The sequence below is a fragment of the Meleagris gallopavo genome, chromosome 11 (genome assembly GCF_000146605.3).
Source record: "Meleagris gallopavo isolate NT-WF06-2002-E0010 breed Aviagen turkey brand Nicholas breeding stock chromosome 11, Turkey_5.1, whole genome shotgun sequence".
In the NCBI taxonomy this organism is placed as follows: Eukaryota; Metazoa; Chordata; class Aves; order Galliformes; family Phasianidae; genus Meleagris; species Meleagris gallopavo.
The window spans coordinates 11,708,934-11,736,714 of NC_015021.2; the positions used below are offsets into that span (position 1 = coordinate 11,708,934).

Consider the following 27,781-nt stretch of genomic DNA (forward strand, 5'->3'; position numbering starts at 1 on the left):
ACTGAAAGCTAACGGTGGACACAGTCAGACTAAACTGAGGTTGCGCAGTGGGTTAAGCGCTGCTGACAGCGGTTAAATTGAAACAAGAGTCTTTCAGGAATACATGCTGAATTCAAAGCAGTATTAAGTCATAGAAGCTCAACAGCCCATGTAATTCAGAAATCAGAATGGAGATTTGCGGTAGGCTTCCATGGTATTACTTTCTATGAATGACAGTAAAATTAAGAATTTCCTGTTTTTGCTGAGATTTGGTCAGGAAATGAAAATCAGCATGTTTGCTCTCAGTACCGTGGCACTGACTTGGAGAAACTTCTCCCTTTGTTCTCCGTGGCAGAAGGAACTCCTGCTTTGATTTGGGAAGCTTCTTTCGTGCCACACACACAGGTGGAAAATACAAAAACAAAGCTTTTCACAGCAGCTGCAGGTGTTTGCTTGCATTAGCAGTCAGAAGGAGCAAGAGTTTGGAGGTACTTTTGCTAATTTAATGTCAGCATGCTCTTAAAAGAGAAAACAAATGTTTCACTTTTGAGGCATAAATAAAATAGTTAATGCAGTAAGTATTAGTATTGAAATATAGTTCTAGTTAGCATAAGAAAATGTTTTAAAACTCGATAGCTCCTTGTCCACGTCACCAAAAAGCAATGGTACAGCTGGTGATCTCAGCAGGGCTGGGCTTGGCTGCTCTGGGACTTGCTCAAAGATCAGAGTGGTGGTGATTCATCATGCTGGTGTGTGCAGCTGTTTAATGAGGCTGGTGTGCAAAGGTGGACAAGAGCACAGTCAGGAACGGGCAGAAGCAAGAACCTGGTGATGGTGTTTTCAAAAGCAGCCAGGTAATTCTGGAGCCTGAGCTCCCATTAATAGCATTTAAAATCATAATTCTCATGAATTTTAAGTGTTCCATGATTCTTTTCAAAAAAATAGGCTTTGTTGTGGAAGCTCACTGCAACATCTAGCTCCTCCTGCTGAAAAACCTGGTATAAAGAACAGAACAGGACTGATGGTAGGCTTTCAATTCTGCAATATAAAATCTAGGAGTTGTCGCAGCCAAAAACTACTCAGTGGAGTGTTATACCAGTAACCTTAGTCTGTAGTTAATGTGCACCATAGCAAGGGTTAAATGAACTGGAAAGCTCATAGAAAAAGCTCATACAGTGCAGTTTTTGTTTATACTGAAATGTTCCCATATGTTTCGCTTAATGCAGAACATAATTGGGTCTGCCTTGGGATGGAGACGTTTTTCTTACACGATTTATCCATTAATCGGGTGTGGGAGAGAGTCCGTTCCACCAGAAATAGCTTCCTTTCCATTTTAGCAGAAACCTACAGTTGAAAATCTCCTCCTTTCCCCTTCCCCATAGTGCAACTCATTCTCCTCTCCGAAATGTTCTGCTTTTCTGCAGTGAAATAACCTGGTGGAATAGTTTCAAATATGAGGTAAAATAGTTCTGCCCTAAATGAGCTTCCAGTTAATGTATTTCCTGCCTCGATTTGCTGAGCAGCTCACATTGCACATGGAAGTTGCTAAATTAGAAAAATCCTACATACAAAAGTTTTCTGTGTTTTTGTGTGTATGTTGCTTCACAGTCAGAATTCCTGGTTTTGATTTTAGTACCTCAAAGTAACAGGAATGAATTGTGCTTGACATTAATTGCATCCTTCTTCCTGCTTTATTATTATTAGAATAAACAAGCTACTGATTTGAGGGAGAGAACAGTCCACGAGGTGTTTGAGGTCTTTATTTCCTTTTCCTTTGGTAAACCTCCAGTAATTTAGCTCGCCTCATTTGCTTCTGGAAACCTGCTGTTGGGAGTGCTCGTACCTGAGAGAGTAAAATGAGCGAGCTGCAAGGAAGACACCCATAATGAGATGAAAATTTGAGACATTTTGGCTTTGTCCGTTGGTTTGTGTTTTGATATGAATGTGCACGAAAAGGAGAGGGAATATTGATTGTTTGAAAGCAAGGCAGCAAGTGGCATGAAGTAAGAAGCTCAGAGATGTGTGCTTGTATAATTAGTCCACTAGGCATTATGTGGGGTTTCAGGACCTGGTGGACTGACTATACAGTGTATATATTTCCACTGCCTTTCCATACAGAGCCAAAGGTCTCGTGGCAGCTTTGGTCTGCACTGATACGCAGTGAGGTCAGCAGAACAGCTGATCACTGAGCTGTTATCTCAACAGAGCGAAGGAACCCTGTTGTACCCGAGTCTTTACTGTGGCTCCCCACTGTTAATTTAAGGGAATCAGAGTGGGTTTCTTTACACGCTACCGCTGATCTCCTGGTGCTTTATTGGTCCACAGGAGCCACTGACAGCCCATAAACTTAAAACAACCTTTGTACTCGTGCCACTCGCCAGACGTAAGGCAGATTTGGGATCAGCAGTGTTTGGCAGCTACCTCTGGCCCTTGCCTGACCCATGCTACGCGTTTTTAGATTGCGGCAGTGGATATGCCACAGCGCACAGCAGAAAAGGAGACTGGTGCTTAGTTGTGTTTCCCAGCGCACCAGTGCTTTATACCAAATGGCAATCCCCTGAATATGGTGTTCCTTGGCTTTTTGAACCAGTGCACTGTCAGCGTTTCAAGACTGGTACCTCCTGTGGGAAAGAGCCCTGTTGGGTTTGGAGAGAGAAGTGTTTACTTCACCAGAGGTCAGCCTGAGGGGCAGCAGCCCTGGGAGAGACTGAGTTCCTCCTCCTCGTGTGTGCACTCTTGTATCCCACAGCTATCTTAGTGCAAGTTTGAGCTGGCCTATGGGAAGACTTCAGTAACTAACAGCTGACATTTAGAAACAGTGGTGTCTAATTAGTACAGTGGTTCTGAAAAGCTTCCCTTCCTTTGCAGACCTGTTTTCATTTCCACATCTTATTTGTAATTAGCATTTGCTTTTGTTTAAGTATACCTGTAAGTTAGATTAGCAGTCATGTGTGAGTCAAATGATATTGCAAGTAGAACTTAGGTTGGACTAACAAATAGAGTCTGGTATTTGGCTACCAAATCAACACTGTCTTAAGCATCACTGCTTGTTATGCAGATTCTGTAAGCCAAAATATTTCTGCTATTGTACGTGTGCAGATTGTCTAAATGTGTGCCACCATGTGGCTAACCAAGTGCCATCTTGGACAAGACTTGGTAATCAAGCTTGGCTAACAAGTTGTATTTGAGACACAAGGCAAAATCTAGTTCTACTGCCATTTTTGTAATTGTGGTGATTGTGGTGCGCACAGTTGTAAAAATGTGCTGAAAATACTCCAGATCAGCAGACACGGCACTGAATGCGTTTGGAGAACGAATCCACATGTTACTGACTTATTCATTCTTATTATTTCATAGCCCTGTTTCAGAGAGCTGCTCTGTAGGCAGGACAGATCACAAGTCTCTGCTGCTTGGGTGCTACTGCTTCTGAGTATCTTATGAGTATCGTCATATTTTGTCTCTCACTATTTACCATCCCTTTTCCTTTTAATTAGTGCAATTTCCCTCAGCATAGCAATTGCAATTGCTTAAATCTTCCCTTATCACTTTCTAGTTTGGTCCACTGCACCCATGTGCTTACAAACCCTTAGGGTCATCCAAAATTCCTATCACAGTAAAGAAATTGCCAGCTAAGAGAGAGAGAATTGTAACTGTGCAGGAGGCAGAGTGATAAATGGGATTCTAGGAGGAGGGAGTGAGAGGATATTAGTTTTCAACAGCTTCTGAAAATCCTAAAATAGACTGTAACTGGGCCACAACTAACAGAAATCACGACTGCTTGCTGATGAACAGAGGCATTGCTGCTGTGAGAGATGGAGGTTTGGCAGAGGACACCTCCTGCAGCTCCAGTGTAGTTAGAGCGAATGGCTTGGAGCTAGAAGGATCCTGGAGTCCAGTGCCAGAGTTCTTGGAGCTGAACAGAATGAGGTCAGCCTCAAGTGGTGGAATTTTTCAGCTGGCCCAGTGGTTTTCCAGGGGCCTGAGTCAAATTTTCTGAATCTGGCAATTCACAAATCTTTTGGTTTTTATAACATCCAGTCACAACAGCATAAAAACCACTTTGCCTGTCCGTGTGGGCAGGAGGGATTATGGAGTTGGTAGATTCCTCATGAACTGACTGGGAAACCTGTATTGTCATGGCAGAGCAGTGACTGAAGTAAGAGGCACCAGTTTTCTACTAAGACTTTTATTTTTTGCCTTTTAGCTTTGTAGTGAATTAGCAAGGGAAGAGTATTTAATTTTCTTGGCTGCGGTAGAACAGTTGGGAGTCCCCAGTGCTTCAGCTGAAGCCAATGAGATCAGCGGAGTCCCAGGCAATAAACTGGGCACAGAAGGTTGACATTGCAATAATGGCAAATAAGTCATAATTCTATGGAGAGAACAGTGTTTGGCTCTGTACACAAGTTTTGACAATTTCTTTTTTCACAAGTTGTCCTTCCAAAGAATATGGGTCACTCAGCCTCTGCCTAAGCTATGAGATACGTGCATGTTGTTGTGATCCCTTATTGCCTGATTTCCCTGTCAAACTAACAAGGAGCAGCCCTCAGCTCTACACCAACCCAGCAGAACCACAGCACGGGGTGGCTGGGCACTGCTGGAAGTCAGGACAAACTGGGTAAGAGTTCCTGGGTCTCATGGCATTCACATAGCTTGACAAGCCTGCTGGAGGCACTGAAAGCACAACAGCTCCAGCTGGGAGTTTTCAGAAACTCTACCTTTGAACAATTTGATGGATCCACACATCCTCAACAGAACATATCTTCCCTTTCTAGCAGGAAGGTGACATCATCATTGGGGTCCTACTTGTAGAATCCTAGAATCACCAAGGTGGGAAAAGACCTCCACAGTCATCGACTCCAGCCATCCACCCACTACCACCATTTCCCACTAAACCATGTTATCAGTGTCTGAGAAAGTGCCAGTGTTGAAATAGCATGCAGACAGAAGTTCCTGGTGTTACTAGTTAGCAGTGAAAGTCGACTCCTGAGGTGTCCAGCTTTCAGCTTGCAGCCAGGCCAGGTTTGTAATTCATCCTTATCATTGGTAATCATTTGAAATGTTTTGGTTTCTTCTTTTTGGAGTAGAATGCATTTTTTTCAGTAAGACCTATGGAAACCTTGTCCATGTAAAGAAAAAGGGAAAAATAAGATGAGAGTAGGTACAAGAGTAAAAAGAACCCTGTGGGGTGATGACCAGTGCAGCTAACCTCATCCCAGATGTTGGCCAAAAAGAGAGTTAACTGTGCTGTTCAACCAGAACATCCCTTTCTCCCGGTTTTTAAAACAGAAGATGTCTAGTATTTTTTATTTTACTGCTTTAAAAGGGAAGCCCTTTGTTTTGTTTTACAACCAGATTGACCTAACATTGAACTGAAGGCTGATATGTTCAATACTCTAGGTAATTTTGGAAATGTAATCTAACAAATTTAATCACTACTCATCTGAAGCTCTTCCTTTCTTCTCTGCCTTCCTGATCCCTCCCACCTTGTCATCGGGATCGTTCTGAGTTTTTCTCTAAGAATATTTTCCTACTTCTTAAGGCTCAGATGAGAATCTATGTTTAAAGGCAAGCTACGTATTCATTGGGGATGAATAAAAGTGCAGATGGAGCTATCTGTTTTCAAGGATAACCACTAACTTTGATGAAGGGAAAGGTAATAAAAGCTTTTGAAGGTTCTTTGGGTTAACAAATTGAAATGTGATTCGTAAATCTGCCATCTATCGTCTTCAGTACCCAATCTCAAGTCTCACAGCAGGCGCTCAGACGATGAGAACAGTATAAGGCACATCCATCTTTGCAAGGGGTTCTTGGTACCCGATCGCTGTTGGAAGCTTCATCCACAGGATTTTTGTGTGTTTGTGGTATTAATGGACATCTTGTTGATTATTTGTATCTAAGAACCTTTTTCACCTGAGGAAGAGAACTCTAGGAAGAGGAAAACCCACTCAGAATCTCATGTAAATTCCTCACTTAAACTTGATCCACTTATTTTCTAAGTCACATGCATAGCATGTTTATTCTATGAAAAATGTTCAGGCTTTGCTGTGAGTAACTTCAGGTTGAAATCTGGATCCCGATCAGGAAAGCTGTTCCATAGTAAAAGGGACCCGAGCATGTAGTTTTTTACCGTTGGAGCCATGTTAAGGATTGTCCCAGAACTATGGCAGTAAGGGGAAATCTTCCCATGCATTTGAAACATGATGTCATACTTATGATACATATTCTTACATCTAACAAAGAAAAAATGTAGTTACTGTTCATGAGGATGAGGAACTGAGAAAGCCTTTATTCAAAGATGGAAACCTGTCCGAAGTCAAGTGCCTACAGTTGAGTTAGTTGAAAATATTTTGAGTTGAAAATTGAGTATTTTTCAGCCGGTGCTGCCTTCCATATTCTTCCCTATTCTTTCTTATATTTTCCTCTTGCTGTTGGTCACGGTACAATTTCTCTGACTAATCCCGTCATTCACCATTATGCCCTTGTTTGCTGGAAGGATGCCTGATGAGTCATGGAAGAGCATCTTCCTCCAACCCCTGCAGGAGCTTCACTTCCATATCCTCAGCTGTGAGCTATTGACACACTCGTGCTTGAACAGGGAACATTTTGAGGCTGTGACTGAATACCTGACTTATTCTTGGCTTTCAGTTTTTTGTCAGTGGAAGTCAGCTGTCTTGCATGACTTTTAAAGCAAAACAAAATAGACCTCTCCAGTTGTTCATTCAGAAACAAAGCAGAGTGGAGCAGTGCCGTATCGACATAGCGTGTGCATATCATCAGGGCTTCTTTGGTGGTGCAGAAAGAAACCGGGCTCTTCATTTACATCTGCAGACAGGGCGGAAATGCTCTTTGTGTGGCACTAACAGATGGAATCTAAATCTGCTGGTCTTTGGTGGTTTTAAGCAGAACTGCAGCTTCTTGGGGATGGTGCATCTTCTCAGGGGCTCAGAGGGAGAGCAGGCAGCTCCACATTGCAGAGCTCTGCTGTGTCTTGTAAGCAGTGCACCGGAGTAAAACACAGGAAGGGGCCCTGAAAACATCTGCATGACAGTTCAGGCACACTTGTAGCTCTCTGTCTTAAAGGTCAGCTGTGTCCTTTGGTGTTTCTTGCACTTGATTGCTGGGGACTGTGCAAGAACAGGAAAGACCCAAGTTGACTCAAACTGTCAAAATTATTTCCCTTGAGAAGGAAAGCATCTATATGGAGGACACTGCCTTGCAGCATGGAGGAGACCAAAGCCAGATACAGCATATGGAAATAAACACTTCTCTTGGATATGTCAGACCCAGCCATAAACAGAAATTCCCATTTCTCTTTAATTAAGCCTCTTCCTGCCCAGTCACTGGGAAGTAGATCCCACGGCAGCAAGTGGAAGGGAGAAAGTCGGTGCCTCTGCTGTTCATTTAGTACCTTCCTGTGGACCATCCTAAGACTGTTGATCATGTGCCCTGCTGTTGGAGCCACAGAGAGGCTCTGGCTCTTCCAGGCACCTCCTGAAATTCCCCACCCACATCTCACCCTGCGGCACAGGGCTCTGCCTGGGAGGGTGCGGGTTGGTGAGGGTCTGCCCAGCCCAGCTGCTACCCAGCAGCTGTCAAACGCTGTATGAAGAACCCCTCCACGTCTGCTTTTGGAGGAGAGCTGTGCTAGTGGACCGCAGCGTGCAAGGGCTACAATCTCTTGGTTAAAATACGTGCTGCAAGAAATGAGCAAAATCTAAAGTAAACTGTTTACACAGGTGATCATCTGCTGATTGCTGATACACGCAGGCAAAATGAATCACTGTTTGAAAATGGCCCCATTTTGCCCTTGCCTGCTTTCTTCTTATACAGTGGAATAACTGGCTCTTTAGCAGAGCAGAAGGCTCCACTACTTAGGTTTCCACTGTGCGTTTTCTCTCCCAAACAATGTTTGCTGCCCCTAGAGCCTAATTATCACCTAAGAGATGTTAACAGCCAGATCATTGAAACTTTCAAAAGGTTTTGATCAAATACAAGCAAGATGTAGTTTGTATTTTGCTGCCCTGTATTCCAGGAGCAGCTGGTCTCCTGAGGTACAGAAGTGTGGACTAAGTTAATGAATTTAAATATGCTTCTGTTAGATCTTTTAATCATGAATGTAATTGCATCTGGTAGTCTTTTTAATTTTTAAATATACAGTATGTGATTGGATTTCTTCCCTTTTTTTTTTTCCTATTTTTTTCCAAATTTATTGCTGCTGTTCCTCCCTGCAGGGGATTCTCCAGTAGGAAGACCTTGTCTCCCTGGAGTGAGCACTGCAAATCTTTGCTGTACTGATTCTTTCAATACTCATTTTCAGTGTTAGCAACCCCCTTCCTTGTCCCTCTCAACGATTGCTCCTGCTCCTGCTTTGTTAGATCTGGCATAAGGCACACAAGCGTGTAGTAACAAGTACGCCATGCCCAAGCATGGAGTGGGAGGAATTTACCTTTGGTTTCTCTGTGCCTGCGCTACATGCCTTTCGTGCCAGCTCTGGCACTTGTCCCCAGGCTGACTGGAAGAACAGGATGCACAGCAAGCATCAGCCCGGCTTCCCAGAGAGAGGAACAGTGACAACTTGAACCCCAGCACCTGTGTCCCACAGTCGGCTGAGAGATGGAGCTTTTCTCTGCTTGAGCTAATTGATGATAAAAAACATCATCGGGCTAAATGGAGCGAACAAAGGAAGCATTGCTGGCAGTTCCTGTGATGCTAAACGTTTTCCAGATCTTTTTCTTATGTACACACCCATCTTTTTAAGATGAAAAAATGAAATACGCCAGGCTGAGATTCCACAGGGGATTCAAAGGAATGGATTGCAATGACCCTGCTACCCCCCACCCAGCTCCTGTTGGCAAAAGTACTCAGAGGAAAGATAAATTCTTATGTGAGGAGACATCAGGGGGCTGGATGGCTCTGGGCTGGAAGCATAGCCTCTTAAAACAAGATCCCAGTTCTCATCCTTCCCTGGTTGGCGGTGATGAGAGCCTCTCCCTGCTCAGCAGTCTGAAGGAGCAGGTCCCAGCGGGCAGAGTCTCAGCCCTGCATGGGTTAGGGATCTCAGTTGCCACATTCCTGTTCCAAAATTTACCAAACACGAGAAACTTTTTCTCTGTGATGAATTGTTTTGACAGAGAGACTAAGGACATGCCTGCATTCAAAATGGGATTATTTCAGTGGAGCTGTGCTGATAAACCCCTTCTGGAAGAGAACTCACGCTGGCAAGCGTTCCTCTGCCTCTGCAACTTAACCCATTTCCCTGGACAGAATAAGCTGGGCCCACAGCTGTGTAGATAGCCACCCACAGCTTCTTGCTGGCGTGGCTCTTTGGCTGACAGTGTTCTTCTGTTACTTACTTCTTCCAGCTACGGCTCTGCCAGCAGAACTTTGCTATGTAATGAATGAGGGCGAAATACCCCGTGTTCATTTTTTGGAAGTGAAGTTTCTTAGTCAAGCCTGAGGGAGAGACTTTAGCAGGAGGCTCAGCAGGTACGGAATGGTAATCTCTCCACACAAAACCCAGTGCCTCGTGGTTATGTGTGCAGCCTGACCTGCAGGCCGAGGGCACTTTGCATGCAGTGTTTCAGTAAGCAGTGAGTATGTACAACTGCACTGGAAATACAAACACCTGGGAGGAGGGCTGTGCGTGCAGCAACCTGCCTTGGGAGGATGCTCTCAGCCTGAGCTCATGCTTGCAGCACTGTGCCAAACCTGTGGCTCTGCTGGCTGGCACTGCTGCCCTGCAAGGGAGCGGGGGCACTCAGTTACTGCTCCCCCCCCACCAGCCAATGACATGAAACTGCACTTTTGTGGCCTTCAGATGTAATGCTTACAACAGATCCCATAAGAAGGGAAGACTAGTGTTGCCCTGGGGAGGCTCCGTGGATGCTGCCAGCATCACCCGCCATTCTGCAGCAGGCAGCTGCCATCTAGTGGGAGCAGGGCCGCTCCATCCAAACTTCACTTCCCCTTTGTGCTGGAGTGCTGGGTGCTCCCAGGCTGCAGGAGGTGCAGGAGGACTGCTCCTTCTCACTTGCAGGCAGTGCTTTGGGGAATTGTGTCATACACATCCAAGTGCATCGTTCCATCCATTTGCAGTGGAGCTGCAGGGGAGTTGGGAGCCTTCCAGACTACTTCCTATGGAAGGGTAGGCAATAATCTTGATCTGTGTTTAAACAAAAAAGAAAACCACGCAAGGACTTCTGAATCAAAAGCTGCTTTTCGAAGTCATGTTCAGCACATTGCTGCTCTTCTGCTAGCTAATTAGCAGAAGACTAACAAATGTACTGCAAGTTGCCACGGGGCACACAGCCTCACTGAGCACCATTGGAGGCTGGAGGAGCTGTGTTTGCCAGGCATGACATCCCTCCCTCCAGCAGGACATCCACAGTAGCTTAAGTTCTCTCTGATTTGCCAGCTCTTCGGCCTGTACTGATCTGAGGGATCACCCAGCAGAGAAAGCCTGTGGCTGCTGACATGTTGAAGGCTCCCACACCCCTGTGAGGAGCCAAGCCACGGGTCTGACTGTGTGATGCCTGCAGGTACAGGCAGGAGGAAGGCAGAGGCTCCTGTCACCGCATCCTTGGTCGCTGATGTACCTGGAGCTGGTCACTGTCACCTCAGGGTGCTGGCCTGGCCACATGATGGATGTGGAGCAGTGCTTTCCGGCACTGCCCAACTAATGGGTTTTGCAGTGTTTGTTGGCTTCCTCAGCATGGTGGTTCACTTAGGAGAGAAATTGTTGCTGTGACCTAGGCTGTAACTCTGACAGTTCCTTCTGGATGTTTGTGTGCCTGCTTTCAATGAACTCTGGCTGCTGAGCCTGCGGGAACCTGCTGGTGCTGTGTGGTGTAAAATATCTGCACCTTGCACTGTGCACGTTACAGATTTTCTACTTCTTTGGGAAGCAGCATTAACTGTTAATTGCAAGCCAAGCTCATACTGTGTTGTTTTCAGGCTTAAACAAAAGAAGTGGAAAGCAAGACTTAACCTACTGTTTTGAGTTCAGTAAGTTATGGGAAAAAAAGGTAACGATGACCATGAAGTCCCCAGTTGTGCTTTCAGAAGTGCTGGTGCTGCATAAGGAGCAGCAGCATCTCCCTGCAGCTGCAGGCCCTTCTGCACTGCCTTCAGGAGCAGTGAGAGCACTTCCCAAGCTCTGGCTCTGCAGCATGGCTGTCATGGGGCTGGCATGGCCCATGTGAGGTCAGCTGCTGTGTGCTGCGTGCCCATTCATGGGTGCTTTACATCTGGCTGCTAACAGTGCCTTGATTTCCTAGGAAATAGCGGATTTCAGACAGAAGCACAGGCATCTTGTTACTCCTGGAACACGGTGTGTGTGCATACACAGATTTGGTGCTTAATAATTGGATGTGGATGTATCCAGGTTGCCAGCGCGCCATTCAGCTTTAAAGGCAAGGCACTGTTATAGGAAAATGGGATGTTTTACTGTCTGAAGACAGATTTTTTTTTTCCCCAGCTAATCCTGGTGTCTGCAGCTGCTGTCTAGATATCACCTCTTAAAAGGCAGGGAATGAACTTCTGAACATCTGTAGCAGTGACATGAAGTGGCGTGGTTTATTGTGGAATTATGGATGATGATGGCTGGATTACTAAATTGTAAATCAATCAAAGGCACTCTGATGATATTTTAAACCATGGGAGAGACTCGTGCAGAAAGAGACAGTGATTTATTGCACCAGCCGGTAACACATCCATCCCCAGTCATTTTTATTTATCATTATTTTGAAAAGATTTCAATCCTTCATTAAAGTGAATAAAAATAAATAAATCTATAATGATGATAGAGTTTTGCTGCAGTGAAAATTGACACTTCTGCATTATGATTTCTGGTGCTAGGAATGCAGAGAATAAGGAACTTAAGATATACGAACTGCAAAATAAATTAGTTCAACAATTGCCTTTGTTTAAAGTAAGAGAAGAAAGCCTTTTCCTCTTTATTCTTAAGTCTATTCCTTTGCAGGATTCTTGCACTATTTGTAGTTTTAAACCATTGGTACCCGGGATTTTGAATGCTTAGCAAGTCATCCATTTCCAAGGCATTAGCAGCAGACAGGATTTATTTCAATCTGTGCAGTTGATTCTTTGATCCGGGGCTTGCTTAAGTGCATTCCAGTGCAATTAATTAGAAAAACAGCATTAGGCAGTGGCAACTCCTAGTGATCTTAAATGTAAAAGCAACTGATTAGTACCTCTGCTTTTCTGAGGATTATCTGTTTGTTGCTTGACAGCATCTGCTATTCCTGTGCAAAGGAGAGGCAGTTAATTGAGATGAGGGAGCTTTGGTATTGCTTATAAGCCACTAACGTGGCTATTCACAAGAAAAGCAGCAGTGTGAGGACCTCTCCCTGCATTGGGTTTATGAAGAAGCTGAGTAAATGGAATTAGGACCGGTCCCCTCCCCGCGCTGCTCAGGGCCCCATGTTGTGTAGCTGACATGGATGCAGTGGCTGTCTCCTTTGCCTGCAGCCCTCCACAGCCTACTGGGATCTCTGGAAATGAGTTCTTGCAGCTGCTTGCAGGAGTGGTTTCTGCTGCTCTTTGTGCCTTTCTTCTTTGGGACGCGTTGTTTCCTGACATGCTGTGGCCAGCTGAGAATTACCGTGTTTCCTTGGATGTCTAGGGCTTGCTAAGCTGGTTTCCAAATTCTGTGCAACTCCGTCCCTTTTCCCGAGCCTTCCCAACACGAGCCGTCGTTTATCAAGTTTGTTTGGGACGAGATGGAGCCCCAGGCACCTGATGGCTGCGGGTTGTTGCAGCTGTCCGACACACCGCATCCCTTCGGGCCAAGGCAGGCCATTGCCAAGGAATTCAGTTCTCATGTGCAGAAGTGATCAGTATCTGCTCCTCTGCTGTTGCTTCCTTAGTCTCCCTGTATGGTGTCTTTATAATTTAATTATCTTCAAGGAGGCAGACTTCCTATCTGTCAGGCTGTTAGCCTTTTCCTGAATCTTTCCTGAACCTTGCTGCCAGCAGAGCTGGTGTGATTCACAAGGGAAGCTGCCCTATGGTTCAAAAGAAAATGCAAATTCCAGCCTATCTGCTTTGTTTGCAGCTAATTCAGATAACATGCCTTTGCATTTTGCGTCAGTACTTCTGCTTTGTCCTTGCAGTATTTCATCTCGCTTCTGATTTTCTTTTTCCTGTGTGGCCGTATCCTGATCTGTCTTCTGCATCCTGAAGCGTGCAGAGATCAAGGCAGGAAGCTTTCTTCATTAGTTAATATACTCCCTTGTTTGTCTCCGTGTTGACACTCGGGTGAACCCCTGACACTCTCTTCTCCCAAGGCAAACACAGTGAGGAGCTGTGCGGATTTTCTTTCTATATCAACTCATTCCAGCCCCGAGGAGGACGACACCCAAGTTCAGCCTCCATGGTAGCCCAGCAGCCAGCACTGCCATTGCTAAGGGAACAGCACTGATCCCCTACAGCTAGAATGGGACCTCCAGTGTTCTCCACTGAAACAATCTACTGGTAGGGAGAACCATCTTATGCTATCTGTCTGGCTCAAATTTGTTTCCTACACAGAGATGGAAAGTGTAATGCCTCATTATGAGTCTCTCATTTCTCTTCTCCAGCTGTTGATTTGTTTCTTGCTTGATTTCAGTGTGTCTAACAGGAAGAGACTAAAAGAAGGAATGGGTACAGTATCCTTCTAACACATTACTTCATAGTAAATAGAGCTGTAATCTGTTACTAAAATCTGTATTTCGTGTACTGCAAAACCAATAAAAATGAAGCTCTCTGCAATAGACCCAGTCAGTGAATGGAAGGAAATTTTTCTTATGGAGAATAGCAGAGTTTTCTGGGTTTTTTTCCATCCTGAAATTTCCTACCTTGATGACAGTAGGGGTAATAATAAAAGCAAAAGAATGTGAAGAATAGGCATGGGCTTGCCATCCATATTTCTACATCTGTCCTCTGCCAGCACTGATGTCATTCCTCTGGCAGTGAAACTTTCCATTGCAGTCAGTCAGCGTTCAGATGTGCTATTGATTAGTCAGTTTACGAAGGTCACTTAGGAATCACAACAAACCTCCTGAAACTTGGGAAGGTAATAAATCAGTGGCATTTGATTTGTAACTTGCTGTCATTTTTGGTGCCTTGCTTCACTACAAGACAGCAGTCAACGCTTCCGAAGCGCTTGCTGTGAGGAAGGTTATGATGGCAAAAGAAAGCACTTGTTTATAGGCAGTGCAAGTAACATAAGCTTTTAATGGGTCCTGGAGGAGCAGGAGGCTCCACGGGGCTCAGGAATGCCTTCCTCTCCACCCCCGGCTGCTCCCCTCACCATGACCCCCATATTTTTTTCCTCAAGCCTTTGGCCAATTTTCATCACATATGTCATTTTGAAAAACGAACTGGCAGTTTGCTCCTAAGGTTCCTAAGAAGTGATGTATCTTTTTTTAGATTAACTTGTTTGCAAGAGACAATGTGACAGGAAAGTCTTGTGCTCACAGAACAGCTCAATTTCCTTGAAAAGCAGAGATGTTGTTAAAGCTCAGTCCGTACCTGTTCTGCACATTGTGTGTGAAATAGTCACAAGCACCAGGGTGGTAAGGCCATATTTGTTTCCTGGGTAAACACCTGGTAGCAATAGCTGTGTAACTAACCTATATGAATCATAGAATCACAGAATGGCCTGGGTTGAAAAGGACCACAATGCCCATCTCGTTCCAACCCCCTGTGTGAAGGGTCACCAACCAGCAGCCAGGCTGCCCAGAGCCACATCCAACCTGGCCTTGAATGCCTCCAGGATGGGGCATCCACAGCCTCCTTGGGCAACCTGTTCCAGTGCCTCACCACCCTCTGTGTGAAAAACTTCCTCCTAATTCCCAACCTAAACCTGCCCTGTCTCAGTTTAAAACCATTCCCCCTTGTCCTATCACTGTCCACCCTCACAAACAGCCGTTCCCCCTCCTGTTTATACGCTCCCTTCAAGTACTGGAAGGCCACAATGAGGTCTCCTTGGAGCCTTCTCTTCTCCAAGCTAAACAAACCCAGTTCCCTCAACTTTTCCTCATAGGAGAGCTGCTCCAGCCCTCTGATCACCTTATTACCCTCCTCTGAACCCACTCCAAGAGCTCCACGTCCTTCCCGTGCTGGGGGCCCCAGGCCTGGACGCAGTGCTGCAGATGGGGCCTCACAAGAGCTGAACAGAGGGGCTGGGTGTGGGACAGTGTGTTATGAATGCAGTGAGTATCAGAACTGCGCAACACGGAGAGCTGAGGCAGAAGAGTCAGCTTCTGTTACCTTTTCCACCACCTTTGCAGGAGAGATGTGCTGAGTCCTGCACACACAGGTACATACACACACGAACTTTGCACTCCCTGGCTGTAATGGAAGGCTGTGTCAGCCAGCATCACAAAGCCTCCCAACATTAGGAAGTAAACAGGAAAAAGGAGAGGTGTGGCTTTCCATCTGTGCCTAATCATAGGTAAATTACTTTTTAACTCGATGTTAAATCAAACTGGTATTTTTAAGTGTGCCTATAATGAGTACAGCACATTTAATTCCTGCAGGATGACAGAAGCATGTAATAGATTTTGGCTCTCCCACTCTTTCAATCAAAAAAAGTTGGTGTGCGTTCTGCAGCGTGGGATGGACCCGCCTGAGCTCTCAGCTGTTGTGCTGTAGGTTCCAGAGCTCAGGCTGACTTGTTTGTTTTGGGTATTCCTCTATTTTGCAGGACCTTAAGGGGCTGGAGAGTTGATTGTGTGTGAAATGCAGGAAGAGGTTAAATGAACACCAGATGAGAGGAAATAGACAGAGGAAAATTAGGGCTATTTGCTACCAAAGGAAGTAATCATTGTACATATATTAAATTCCAATCTCTAGCGAGGGTGTGCTGTGTTACACCAGAAATCTGACCATAGAACTGAGTAAGTTATTGTCGAGCTGCAATCATGGCTGGGAGTGCTTCTTTAGGAGATGCTGTCCGGAGGTGAGAGCTAACTAGTGTCCTTCTCCAGCTGTCTTAGTGAGGGGACAGCTGCAGGAGGACTGGCACGAATGATGTGCAGAGCGCCTGGCACGTGGCACAAAGGCATCTTGCAGAGATGCCTTCCACCCACCATAAATTGGACATTACTCCTTTTTTTAAAACAAAACAGAGTGTTTTTTGGTCCTGCAAGCTGGCAGACACCCTGTTCCATCCGCTTCATTGAGCAAAGACATCGAAAGATATATCTTTTTTTTGTTAAAGCATAGCCTGAGGGCACAGTGCTTTGACAGATTGGGGTTGTATGGTTGAAGCTGACCTATGCAGCTTCCTTCCCCTTCCCCCACTGGCATGGGAATGGAAGCACTATCATTATTTCGCTCTTTATCTGATGGAAGGCCGCCACAGGAAGGCCGTGTTAGGATTTTGCTCTTCCTTTGAGGGACAGCGGAAAGCTCAGAACCTGTAGGAATAAAAAAATGAGATGTTTTGGCTGCGTGGGAGGGAAGAATTTAATCACAGTAAGGAATTGGGAACTGCACAGTTCTTAGCAGATGTCAGAGACCAGCGGTGGGAAGGAAGAAGGGGGTATCACATAGGAGTGTTGGAGAGAATAGATGTAAATGGGCCTAGAGACAATAGTATCATACTTAGAATCTGTCACGATCAGAAGTATGCTGACTGGTTATAAGCAAAGGAATGTTGTGTTTTTTAGAGGAAGGAAGGTTTCATTTCCCCCTCATTTGCTGAGGAGCCTGCTGGCAAGAATTAGGGCAAAATACATGGGGGGCTTCAGCTGCTCCCTTGGATCTGCAAGAACACATTATTTTTTATGCACATCTATTCAGTGTCTGTGTTTGCAACGTGGCCCTTCAAAAAAACAGTGCTGGCAAAACTGAGGCTGCTTTGTGCTGTGCTGTGAGATGGGAATGAGAGGTCCAGGGTGGGAAATGTGTAGGGCGGCACCGCTCCTGACACTGTGTCATGAAAATAGCCTTCAGTTAACTATTGTCATCTGACCTCAATCCCTGCTGAAGCGGGGGCTTTGCATAATCACTGAAGAGAGGGTCCCTGCTCCAAAAGATGTTATGGTTTGAAGTGCCAAAATAGACAAAGGAAACATTGTCAGCCCTTCACACATGGGAAATGGAAGCATGGAGAGAGAGCTTTGTCTGGGGCGTACAGGGGAACTTTGACATAAGGGCTCCTTAAACTCAAGTTTCCTGAATGTATTTGTGTGCTGCAACCACAGGCTGCTTCTCCTCTCTAATAATGGATTTTTTTCTCTCTGAAACTTCAGTTCCATGACAGGTTTGTCTGTCAAAAACACGACTATATTTTGCTCTATTTAATAAATATTTTAGTGCTTCTTTCTTATGACAAAGTTGCACAGCTTGCATGCACAGCAGAGTTGCAGTGCTGAAGTTGCAAATGCAAAAGCTTTGGGTGGATTTTCACTTTGGGTACACCACGGAGAATAATGCAAGGAAAGGGAGAGATGTGACTTGAGCTTTTCTTTGCACTTGTGGCGATTACAGCCTCCTGAATAGAAAGGGAGCCTGCAAGAGTAGTGGTACTTTCCTGCCCAGCTTCACATGGGAAGAAGAAGGAGATATCTTACTAACTAGAAGGCCCATTTTCTTTCTCAAGGTTTTTAACTCCAGGAAGGCCAGTGAGACTTGGCATGGCACGACCAAGCTAGGGCTGTTGGGTTTTTTTATGAGGCAGCACTGAGTGGAACCACCTGGGTTATGAGAAGACTGCACTTCTGCACTGAACCTTTAGGAACACTCGAGTTAAGTAGCTGTCTGGGGCACCATGCTGAAAGGAAGGGCACCCCCAGCTCTGCGTATTTTATGAGCTTATTTTATCTCTGATGACAAAAGAGAACTTATTAGTTGTGCGGTTCCTCATAAATTTCAAGGCAGTGCTGTCAAGTGGCACTGCCTGTGTTCTCCACCATGCTGGCAGAAAGTTCTCTCGACTTTCTGGCTCACAGCATCGATAGCAGTGTTGCTCGTGGACGAGATCTAATTTTTCTCTGAACTTGAATGCAATCCCCAGGTTTCTGTTTGAGAATGGAAACCTAATTATCTTAAGGAACTTCTTGGGTGAATACTTCCTTGGTCGTTCATCTGAGAACAAAGCAGCTTGTCTATCTCTGTAGTTCCTGAGGCTCTGGTCTTCTAACAGATGTGCTCTTCACTTCCTTGAGAGCTGCATGATCCTGCACCTCTGAGACCAGTAACCTGAATGCAGCTTTGGGAGCACAACTCCCAGTGTGTCAGCAGTGCATCTCAACTTGGGCAGTTTAAACTATTCTTTTGCACTGTAGCCTTTGTTTTTTGGAGTCTTGTAAAAATTATTTTATACGCTTTTGGGACAGCTTCCCAAAGAACCTCAGGGTGCCTGATTCTGCTGCCTATACTCCAGCTGGCAAAGGTGCATCTTGTTTCTGTGTTAGACAGCAAAGTGCTTGAAGGAGGGGAGCTGGCTACGTGGCAGATCTGCAAAGGGGCACATCATATTCAGTATGTAAGCTGTTATACTGCATTTTCTGTTCTCTGAGATGGATATTAGAGAGATCACAGTGGCAACTCATCTACTGGTGCATCACATCAACTCAAATGATAGCTTTTATAGTACGGATGTGAAGAAAGAAGTACTTGCTCATTCATGTTTTTACACTCTGTGTCCTGCTGAAGCTGCCTCCATTTCAGTGGATCCTAAAAGCTTTGCAGGATGTTTGTTAAGCTACGTACTTACAGGCTCTTAAAGGGGAGGAGATGGCAAACTGGACTGAGGGTTGCAGCAGTGAGTTTAATGCCAGTTCTGCCAATGCCACCCGTTCGACTTCGTGTGAATCATTTAATATTTCCCTTCTCTAATTGTTCCCTTGTCTACCAATCCTTCTTTTTTTTTTCCTCTATCCATACATGTATAAGCTGCAGGTCTGGGCAGGAATTAGTTCCTCCCGTGCTTTTGGATGCCTCACACGTGGGTCCATGATCTGAGGTGAAACTTGATTGTTTGTGTAAGCCACACGATGATAATTGCCTTCAACCTGCTTCAGGAAAAGATGCAACCTTTGGATTGCACTGGTGTAAATAAAAAGCCCGCTATGGTTCATAATTTAAAAAATGCTGGTAGTGTTTAGCATCAGTGTCTGTCACTTGCACATCTGGCATTCATCACTGCTTCCATTTTCCTTCCACTGTCATATTTTATCCCCATCTGTTGAGCTTTCTTAGCGGTGTCTGTATAAATGTCTGCTTCACAGTCTGGGTAGCTGAATCCTTACAGGCTGCAGTGCAAATGAAGGAAAATGAGGTCAAATTAAGGGAAGAGTTTCTCTTATGCACTCTGTTCCCCATCCCCCCTCTCCCCATACCCAAACATTGCATTGCACAGCACTGCTAGACAGTGTGATACTCTGGCTATGAAGAGAGACAAAAAAGGTTCCAAAAATAGCAAGTTTTTTAGCAGCCCTAGTTATGAAAGCAGAAAACAAGGGAGAAGCTGGAGCCCAAGGTGACACCCGTTGGCTGTTGTTGGAAAGACCAAGATGCACTGCTTTAGAGCAACTGTTCAGCAAATTAATAATAACTTGGGAAAACCAACATTCCTTAAAATCAGATTTCCCAGGCAATCAATGTATTTTCTTTAAATTAAATTATTCTTACTGCAGTAATTTAGGTTGCTTCTAGGAAGAATAATACTGAAGTTGTTAGGAAAATATGGGTGTGCTAATATTAGCCAAAGTTTATTTTTTAAAAAAATCTTGATTTTCTCATATGACTGTGCAGTGCCCTCATAGCAGCCACCACGTTCAGCTCTCTCGAGCCTTCCTGGCAGAGCAGTGAGCCACAGCAGCTTTACTAAGATGCATTCCTGATGGGAAAATGACTCTGCTGCCACCCCCAATGCAAAGCATTTCCAGTAGCCCATAGGTGTGCATTACCCTGCCAAAGCCAGCTGTTCCTGTGTGTGCCATGTCACACAGCCCCACACACCAGGAGCACATGTGGATTTAATTCCCTGCCAATTTCAGCAACTAGAGAAGGAATTTCCTTGTTCTAGAAACACTCTGGGACACTATGGTCCCAAGCCATTTAATGAAAAAAAACCAACCCATTTCCCTCTGTCTGGACAGGGCCATTGCAAACTGCCATCATTAGCAGTCCCATAACTTTAGCCAGGCTTGATGTGAGCCAGAGCCAGGGGCTCTCTCTGCAGGCAGTAGCTGTCTTGCTTTCAGCTCTAGGGGCTGGCTTCATTACACACAGAGCTGCAGGAGTGCCCAGGTTTCTACCTAGCAGTCCTCCCCCTGATAGTCTCATGTATCCAGGTTTGTCTTAAGTTTGAACTGATAACAGCTTAACTGAAATGAGAACAGTCTATTTCTACTGTCTCTGGTTGTCAACTCAGGCCTTCTTTTCCTACAAAGCATATCCCATTCCTGTTTCCCCTTTATTTTTCACTTATGTTCCTGTGGCGTTATCCTGCTCAGCAGTGCAGACTCCTGGCTTTCAGCTCGGCAGAGGGTCAGCAGCTGCATGAAGTGAAAGTGATAGTCCAGCTCTTAAACAGAGCAACTCCTGGGCATGTCCTGCAGAGCAGGCCTTGGCTTCTTCAGAGCCTGCGTGCTAGTAGGAAAGGCCAGGAGGCTTCTAAAGTTACAGCTGCTCTCTGAGGTTGGTGTATAACATGAATCCTGATGATCTGTTCTGACATTGCAGTATTCTGTTTCTAGAAAGGGTTGCACCGGTGAAAGAGTTACTGCTTGGCATGACTAAAATGGTGGGCGAGGTGGGTCTGATGTTGCACTGAGTACGTAGTGTGGGAGACTGCAAGAAGAAAATAGTCCAAGAGTACACTGGAGTGGATGCCATGATGTTGATTTACTCTGTCCTTTTTGATGTCTGTTCTAGATCTCATATTTCCAAATATCTTTCCTGTTAGTAGCAGAGAATTTATTTTATTTTCTCTTCTTCTTGTAGAAAATTTTACTACATCACGCTGCTGAGAGACCCCGTATCTCGTTACCTCAGCGAATGGCGGCACGTCCAGCGCGGAGCCACCTGGAAGACCTCCTTGCACATGTGTGATGGCAGGACACCGACCCCTGAAGAACTGCCATCGTGCTATGAGGGCACGGACTGGTCAGGCTGCACGCTGCAGGAGTTCATGGATTGCCCCTATAACTTGGCCAACAACCGCCAGGTGAGGATGTTGGCCGACTTGAGCCTGGTGGGCTGCTACAACATGTCTTTCATCCCAGAGAACAAGCGAGCACAGATCCTGCTGGAGAGCGCAAAAAAGAACCTCAAAGACATGGCCTTCTTCGGCCTGACAGAATTCCAGAGAAAGACTCAGTACCTGTTTGAGAGAACTTTTAACCTGAAATTCATCCGGCCCTTTATGCAGTACAACAGCACCAGGGCAGGAGGGGTGGAGGTGGACAATGACACCATCCGCAGGATCGAGGAGCTCAATGACCTGGACATGCAGCTCTACGACTATGCAAAGGACCTCTTCCAGCAGCGCTACCAGTACAAACGGCAGCTAGAGAGGATGGAGCAGAGGATAAAGAATCGGGAAGAGAGGCTTCTTCACCGGTCCAATGAAGCGCTTCCCAAGGAAGAGACCGAAGAGCAAGGACGCTTGCCCACTGAGGACTACATGAGCCATATCATAGAGAAGTGGTAGCCTAGGCAGACTTTTATACGAATGAATGATACTCTAGGGTTTCCATTTAAAAGATCATGGAAGTAAAATTACAAAAACAGCAGAAAAATATTTTATTTAAAAGCAAGTCTGTAAAACAGAAGGTAGATTGCTTCCTTAAGCGTAGGGTCTTTTTACTGTTTCTTACAAGACCAGTGAGATTCTTAAAAAATAAATAAATAAATACATAAAAATAAAAAAGGGTCAACATTATAATGCAGAGGTAAAAAATGCACAAATGCAGTTACCCCCTCTCAAGGCCAGATGCAAAAGAATGTTTCTTATCCTCATAATTCAAACACAAATGGCAGAAGCAAGATTTTTTTAAAATCTGTTTTTCCCCGAGCATAATGATATCAGAATACTTAATTAAAAAAAAACAAGGAAACGGAAGTGTTCTTTTGTGGATGTTTTTAGAGGTGGGATGAGGATTGCATTGCTTGTAAGTAACTGATAACGGTGACTCAGCTGAGCATGTGCTGTGCTGACAGGCTGAGATCTGAGCACAAGGGCAGTTGCTTCGTTTCAGCTGGCAGCCCCTGCCAGAAAATAGAGCACCGTGAGTATGAAAGAAGAAGCAAAGCATGGGAGGATAAGAAACATGAAAGCAAATTGACTGTGGCCTAAGATACGTACGTAGCACAGTAGTTTTGGTACACTGCACTTGTATCACACATACTTCACAACTTCACCATAAAATGAATAGGGAACTCATGCTCAGAGCTCCCAGATTTCACAGGCAGGTCCCAAACCAGTTTAAAAGCCAACCAAATTCTGCATAGGCTCAAAGACGCAGCCCCATGTCATAATGTCACCCTACACAATTGCCACTCATTCCTTCATCTGTATGATGTGTTAACAGCACGTGACACCCTACATACTCAGACAGGGAGAACAAGTGGAATAGCAGTACTCCCTTGTAAATCTGCAGGACAAGTTCCTGGAAGATCCTGCAAATAACGGGTTATGGCAACAAGATGAGGGGGTGATTTTGTTTTGCTCATTGCTATGTGGAATACTTAACTGCAACAAGCATACAGATGTACCCGTATCTGTATTTTTTAAAGCTATTTTTACTTGCTTTTATCAAGAGATAATGGGCATCATCCTGCTTCCAGCAAAGTCACTAGAACTGATTTAAGGATGGGAACAGGATGGGGCTCTCTTCCAGAGCTGTAAAAATTTCTGACTGTGGTCTGAATTAATGATGAGATAGTGCACATTGTCTTTTGGCAGAGTGCCTGCGCTGCAGCTCTAGCTTTAAATGAACAAGCTGTGTTCAAAAAACTGGAAAGGAGAATCATGGATAATGTTTTTTTTTAGTCTCAGACCACTTTCAAAGCAGAACTCTCTCTTTTAATTCTGGTTTTTAGGGACTCATGTAAGTTTAATCCTCTGATGTGGTGACAGTCCAGCCAGGTTCAGCTTACTGACTTTTCAGTCAGAGAACAACAATGGCCTCCCTAATTCCTCTTCCCACTCAACAAATTGAAGTATGGCTTATTTTCTTGCTGTTGCAAGCACTTCTTTGTTTGTCTGGAAGCATGGAGATGATGCCATTTCTGCCTGCTTCATGTCTCAACCCGTTATTACTCAACTGGTAAGACCTGAACCAGCTATTGTCTGGGGTAAAATATGACTCAGATGGAACAGGATTTGATTTTCAAAGGCCGTGGTAACTGCAGATCGATTATGGTATTAAAATCACAAGGAGAGGCAGAGACCTGATACGTTCAGCGTGTCATTTTTGCAGCCTCTCCCATCACACGAATCCACAGAACTGCTGCTCGTTTTGTACTTTGGTTCTCTCTCTGCCCCACACACAGAGCACACTGTTCCCAGCCGATTCAGATTCACATTGTGTTTTGCAAAGGAAGTTTACACCTTGCTGCTGGAGATGTTCTTCTCCAGAAGAGGGAAGATGACTAACAAGTTGGGAATGGAACCTACAAGCAGCATGCTGGGGTCAGATAGCCCTGTTACAGACCTAGCCCAAAATCCACTGACATTGAAGGATATATTGCCTGTCGATGTAAGATGGGTGCTGGTCAGGTCTGCATCCTGGTGCTGCAGAGTGCTCACATGCTTATTTTAAAGTGCTGTTCCTGTGGGCTTGGCTGGTACCCTGCTTGCTGGTGGAGTCACTGTATTTAAGGTTTTTTCTACGAAATGGTCCACCTTTCTGGAGATGTGTATTCTTGGCCATAAGCACATGCTCCTGGATGAAATGTGAGATGCAAAATAAAGCAGTGTTCCATTGTTGGCCTGGGGGCAGAAAGTATTACAATTCCATTTGCTCATCTCTGACTTCCAAGACTGGGAGGAGCTGTGTTTGTTAGTTCCCAGCACTTTCACGTGTTGCTGTAACTAAGGAAAACATTTATATTTTAAAAATGCCGTTTTACGGGCCATTTACCCAACAGAACCAATACACTAGGTATAAAAAGCATCCATTTCATATGCACAGTTTGCAGCTCTGCCTGGAGGCTTTTTGCTTTGATCTGCCCTGTGTTTGGGATCCATCATGCACAAATGGGTACGGCAGCAAAGCCATGCAGCCCCAGTGCTGCGAGCGCTCCAATCGATCTGCACTGACGGCCAAATTCTGCTCTTGTCTGCCAAAAGGTGATGGTCAATGGGACTCCAGATGATCGGGACCGGTACCGTAACTGGGTACATTTTGCCCGATTTGTTCCTGTATTACGGGCTTTGAGTAGCCAGCTGGATTTTAATGGTTCTGTCTGCAGCATTCGGTAAATCAGAGGCAGCTTCTGACCCCGGGAGCGTGTCGGTAGAGCTTGTTCCAGTGTTTGCTTTGTAATATATTACAGTAACAAGCAAAAGGAATGAAACTACAGAGTCTCATTAAGGGTTTCACTTCAACCCACAAAAGGAGGGCCGACTTCAGCTTAGCACTGAGGCAGGAGTTTGCTGGTTCCAATCCTGCACTTGGCAATTCCTCTGCTTCTCCGCCAGTACACTGGGATTAGAACACTCCCCCTTTGCAAAGAGGCATCCCGAAGTAGCAGGTGTATAGAACGCTGCAAGTCTGAGTATCAGAAATGGAGAGAATGACCCAAAAGCCATCCCCCGCCCCGGCTGCCATGCCAGTCTGCTTAAGGCTGTCTGCCACACTTGGATTTATTTAAGTGCTGTGTGCCACAGCATAGGCTGCAGGGTGCACCTGGCACTATTTTCTTCCTTTCGTGGGTTTAAGGGAACTTATTTTAACATAATGTGAATGTAGTTTTTGTGATTTCTATGTACTACAGTTCGAAGTGGTACAATTCTATTTTTAGGGCTGATGATTTGATGCAAAAACAACATGAAAATTGTGTGTATAGTTTTAAAGTGATTGGAGAGCAATGGCTTTAAGGGCCCTGACAGTAGTGGCTAGGTAGTATACATCCTCATTCAGTGTGTGCCCCTTCCTCCCAAAATGTTTTTCCTGTGACACGACGACACTTTCTGCACTACGTAAAATGTTTCTCTTGGACCATCCATGCCCTGTGACCTGCCTCCTGCAGGGGTCAGCAAGCTGATTCCCCTCCAGTTCAGATCTCACCTGGTCCTGAGACACTTGGATACACATCCATCCCCATGGCTCACTTTCCAGGGGCACCCCACACAGAGCATTTGCAGGAGCTGGGAGTGTGTGAGGCCTTTCTGAGGGCTTGTCCAGCCAGCAGTATTTGTGTGAGGGAGCATTTTATACACTTACTGGTATCAGGCAGAGACAGTGGGTCTCAGCTCTGCTGCCTTACACTGCCCTGCATGTATGCAAACGAATGAGGACACAAAGGATTTGCCAGCAGACTCCATTCCAGCATTGGGAAGGTGAGAAGGACAACACACGCTGCTGCACTAAGAAGGAAGAGGTCTTTTTTGCTTTTAGACACCTGAACGATTCACACTTCGCTGCTTGGTGGGCGCTGTTGCAGAAGAAACTTTGTGTTGCTCACTTGCCACAGCCCAGCTAGTTGTACTGAAGAAGCTGGCCTCCTACCCACATTTCCCAGGTGGGTGCCTCCCTGCACCACCCCAAGTCACACTTGAGGACTGACGCAGATTGCACAGGCTGCAGACCAAGGCTGTCACTGGGCTCAGAGTCACTGAGGCGAAGACCTCCTTGCACGGGATCTGTGCAAACTTCTGCCTTGCTTCAGTTTCTCCTTTCATCCCCAACATCTCTGAGTAAATGGAAAACACTCTCGGTGGGTGGTTTTGCACCTTGCACCCTTCCATGGCTACAAAATTGGGGTGGCAATGGAAGCAGCAGAAGACTGTCCCCCTCTCCAGGACTGCTCTATGGGAGCAGGAGGGGCAGTGCAGGGCTGAGGCACGAGAGAGGCAGAGGGACCACAGGGATACCCTGCTGGGGAGTGACTGCCACTGAGCTCCTGATACCACTGTGCAGACTGCACTGCAGGCAGTGATGGGGGAGTGCAGAGCAGAGCAGAGCAGGGCCTGGCCTACTTTTACATCCCAGGGTTACAAGCTTCCCTAGCTTCTCATTCATGTTTTGAGCTACTCAGACCTCTTCCTAGCCCGTGGAATTTTGAATATCACAAGAATAGCGCTACAGCAATTTGCAAGGCAGACTAGTCTGCTGACAGTAGCAGATCACGTTCCAGTGGCAGAAGTGAGCACAGGATTCAGCGTTGCAGGGACCAGGCCGTCCCAGCAGCAGGCAGTGAGCAGCACAGCAGCAGGGTTTGTGTCTGCATGGGCTGAGCTGCCTGCTTGTGTTGTCGATTCACTGTTCTGCCAAGATTAACACAGTCCTGATGAGCACATGGGTATAAGGCCCGTGTTGTCCCAGCTGCAAGTGATGGATTTCTCTCATTTTGAGCCATGCAAGCTGAAAAACAAGCACGATTTGAAAATGAGTATCTTATTCCTCCAAGCCCCGCAGCTTCTCTTACCCATTTTCCTGTTCTGCAGACTGGATTGAGAGAGTTGTACAATAATGAAGAATTTTATACTCATACGGCTTACTGAACATGATTAGTTTTGTACATACCAAAATATGATTTAACTTATTGCCCCTTTCCATCATTTTTTTCTTAAGGAAAAGTCAGAAACCCCCACACTCTCTCAGTGTGAAAACCCTCTGTTTATGCACAGTCTTCCAGGCAAACCTGCAACAGCTGCCAGCCTTTCCACTGGTCCCTTCTGCTGTCTGATTCTTCATACTTGTGGTTTTGTCACAGGCTTTCCCTGCATCGTCTCCTCTTTCCTCTGTGCTTCGTGATCTGCACAGGGAAGGGAAAGGCAATGCAGGAGCTCTTTCTTTTCCCCCTTCCTCTCTTTGTTGTGTGCTTTACCTCCCAAGGAACTCAGTTTTTATCTTTCAGGAATCATGTGACTGAGGGTAAAACAAAAAAGTGAAATGTGCCCCTTCCCACCTCCTTCTTCCATCAGACAGATCCAGCTGCTCTGCAGCAGTGGAGCCATCCCATTGCGCTCAGTCTGTATGGTTTGCTCTTTGTTTTCGTGATTTTTTCTCCTCAACCGGGAGATTAAAAATAAAATAATAGGCAGCAGTTCAACTCAAACCACATAACAACCTACAGTTTTATCTATTTATTTAAAGCATCTTGCAAAACAACAACAACAAAAAAGTGTTAAGATTTTTTTTTCCTTTTCTTCCACAAGAAAAAAAAAAAAAAGATTGGATTCTAAAAAAATAGTCATCTGATTGTTTTTTTGTCTAGATGAAGAATGAATGTTAGCAGATGAAATAAACCCTAAATCCAAGCTTCTGTGTGTGTGTGTCGTCCTTGCTGACCTCCATCATGGCATGGAGCTGCGTGCCACAGTGTGCTCAGTGTGCAATGGTTGTATCGCACCCATTTCTCTTCCCACCAGCAGGGAGGGATGTCTGCTCTTCTCACAGCCCTTTGGCAGGAGCTCGGAGCCCACCGAGGGCTGGCTGCCACCAGTGCTTCCCAGAGAACCCCACGTGCCACCCGCTGCCCCCTCAGCTGCACGCGGCCATGCAGCCTCTCAGACACAAAATGGCGGCAGCGGCACCACAGCTTCATCCCCTCTGTGCACTGCCCACCCCATCCCTTTGGCATAGGGCAGAGCACTCTCATTCACACACAGTCTTTC

At 45.5% G+C, this 27,781-nt stretch overlaps 1 protein-coding gene across 1 annotated transcript; it reads left to right on the forward strand.

Annotated features, from left to right (window-relative positions):
* The first annotated feature begins 756 nt into the window (after positions 1 to 756).
* HS6ST1 (heparan sulfate 6-O-sulfotransferase 1) lies at positions 757 to 27,424 on the forward strand. Its single transcript, XM_010716625.3, has 2 exons — positions 757 to 833; positions 20,938 to 27,424. Exons 1-2 carry the CDS (start codon positions 811 to 813, stop codon positions 21,644 to 21,646), a joined length of 732 nt encoding a protein of 243 aa, XP_010714927.1. The 5' UTR covers positions 757 to 810; the 3' UTR covers positions 21,647 to 27,424.
* The last annotated feature ends 357 nt before the right edge of the window (positions 27,425 to 27,781 follow it).

Bases quoted from the DNA above. Each gene is read 5' to 3' on its own strand.
- HS6ST1 (XM_010716625.3), top strand. From the start codon at position 811: ATGGTGTTTTCAAAAGCAGCCAG. The intron at 834-20,937 runs GTAATTCTGGAG...TTCTTCTTGTAG, and splicing joins GTGTTTTCAAAAGCAGCCAG to AAAATTTTACTACATCACGC.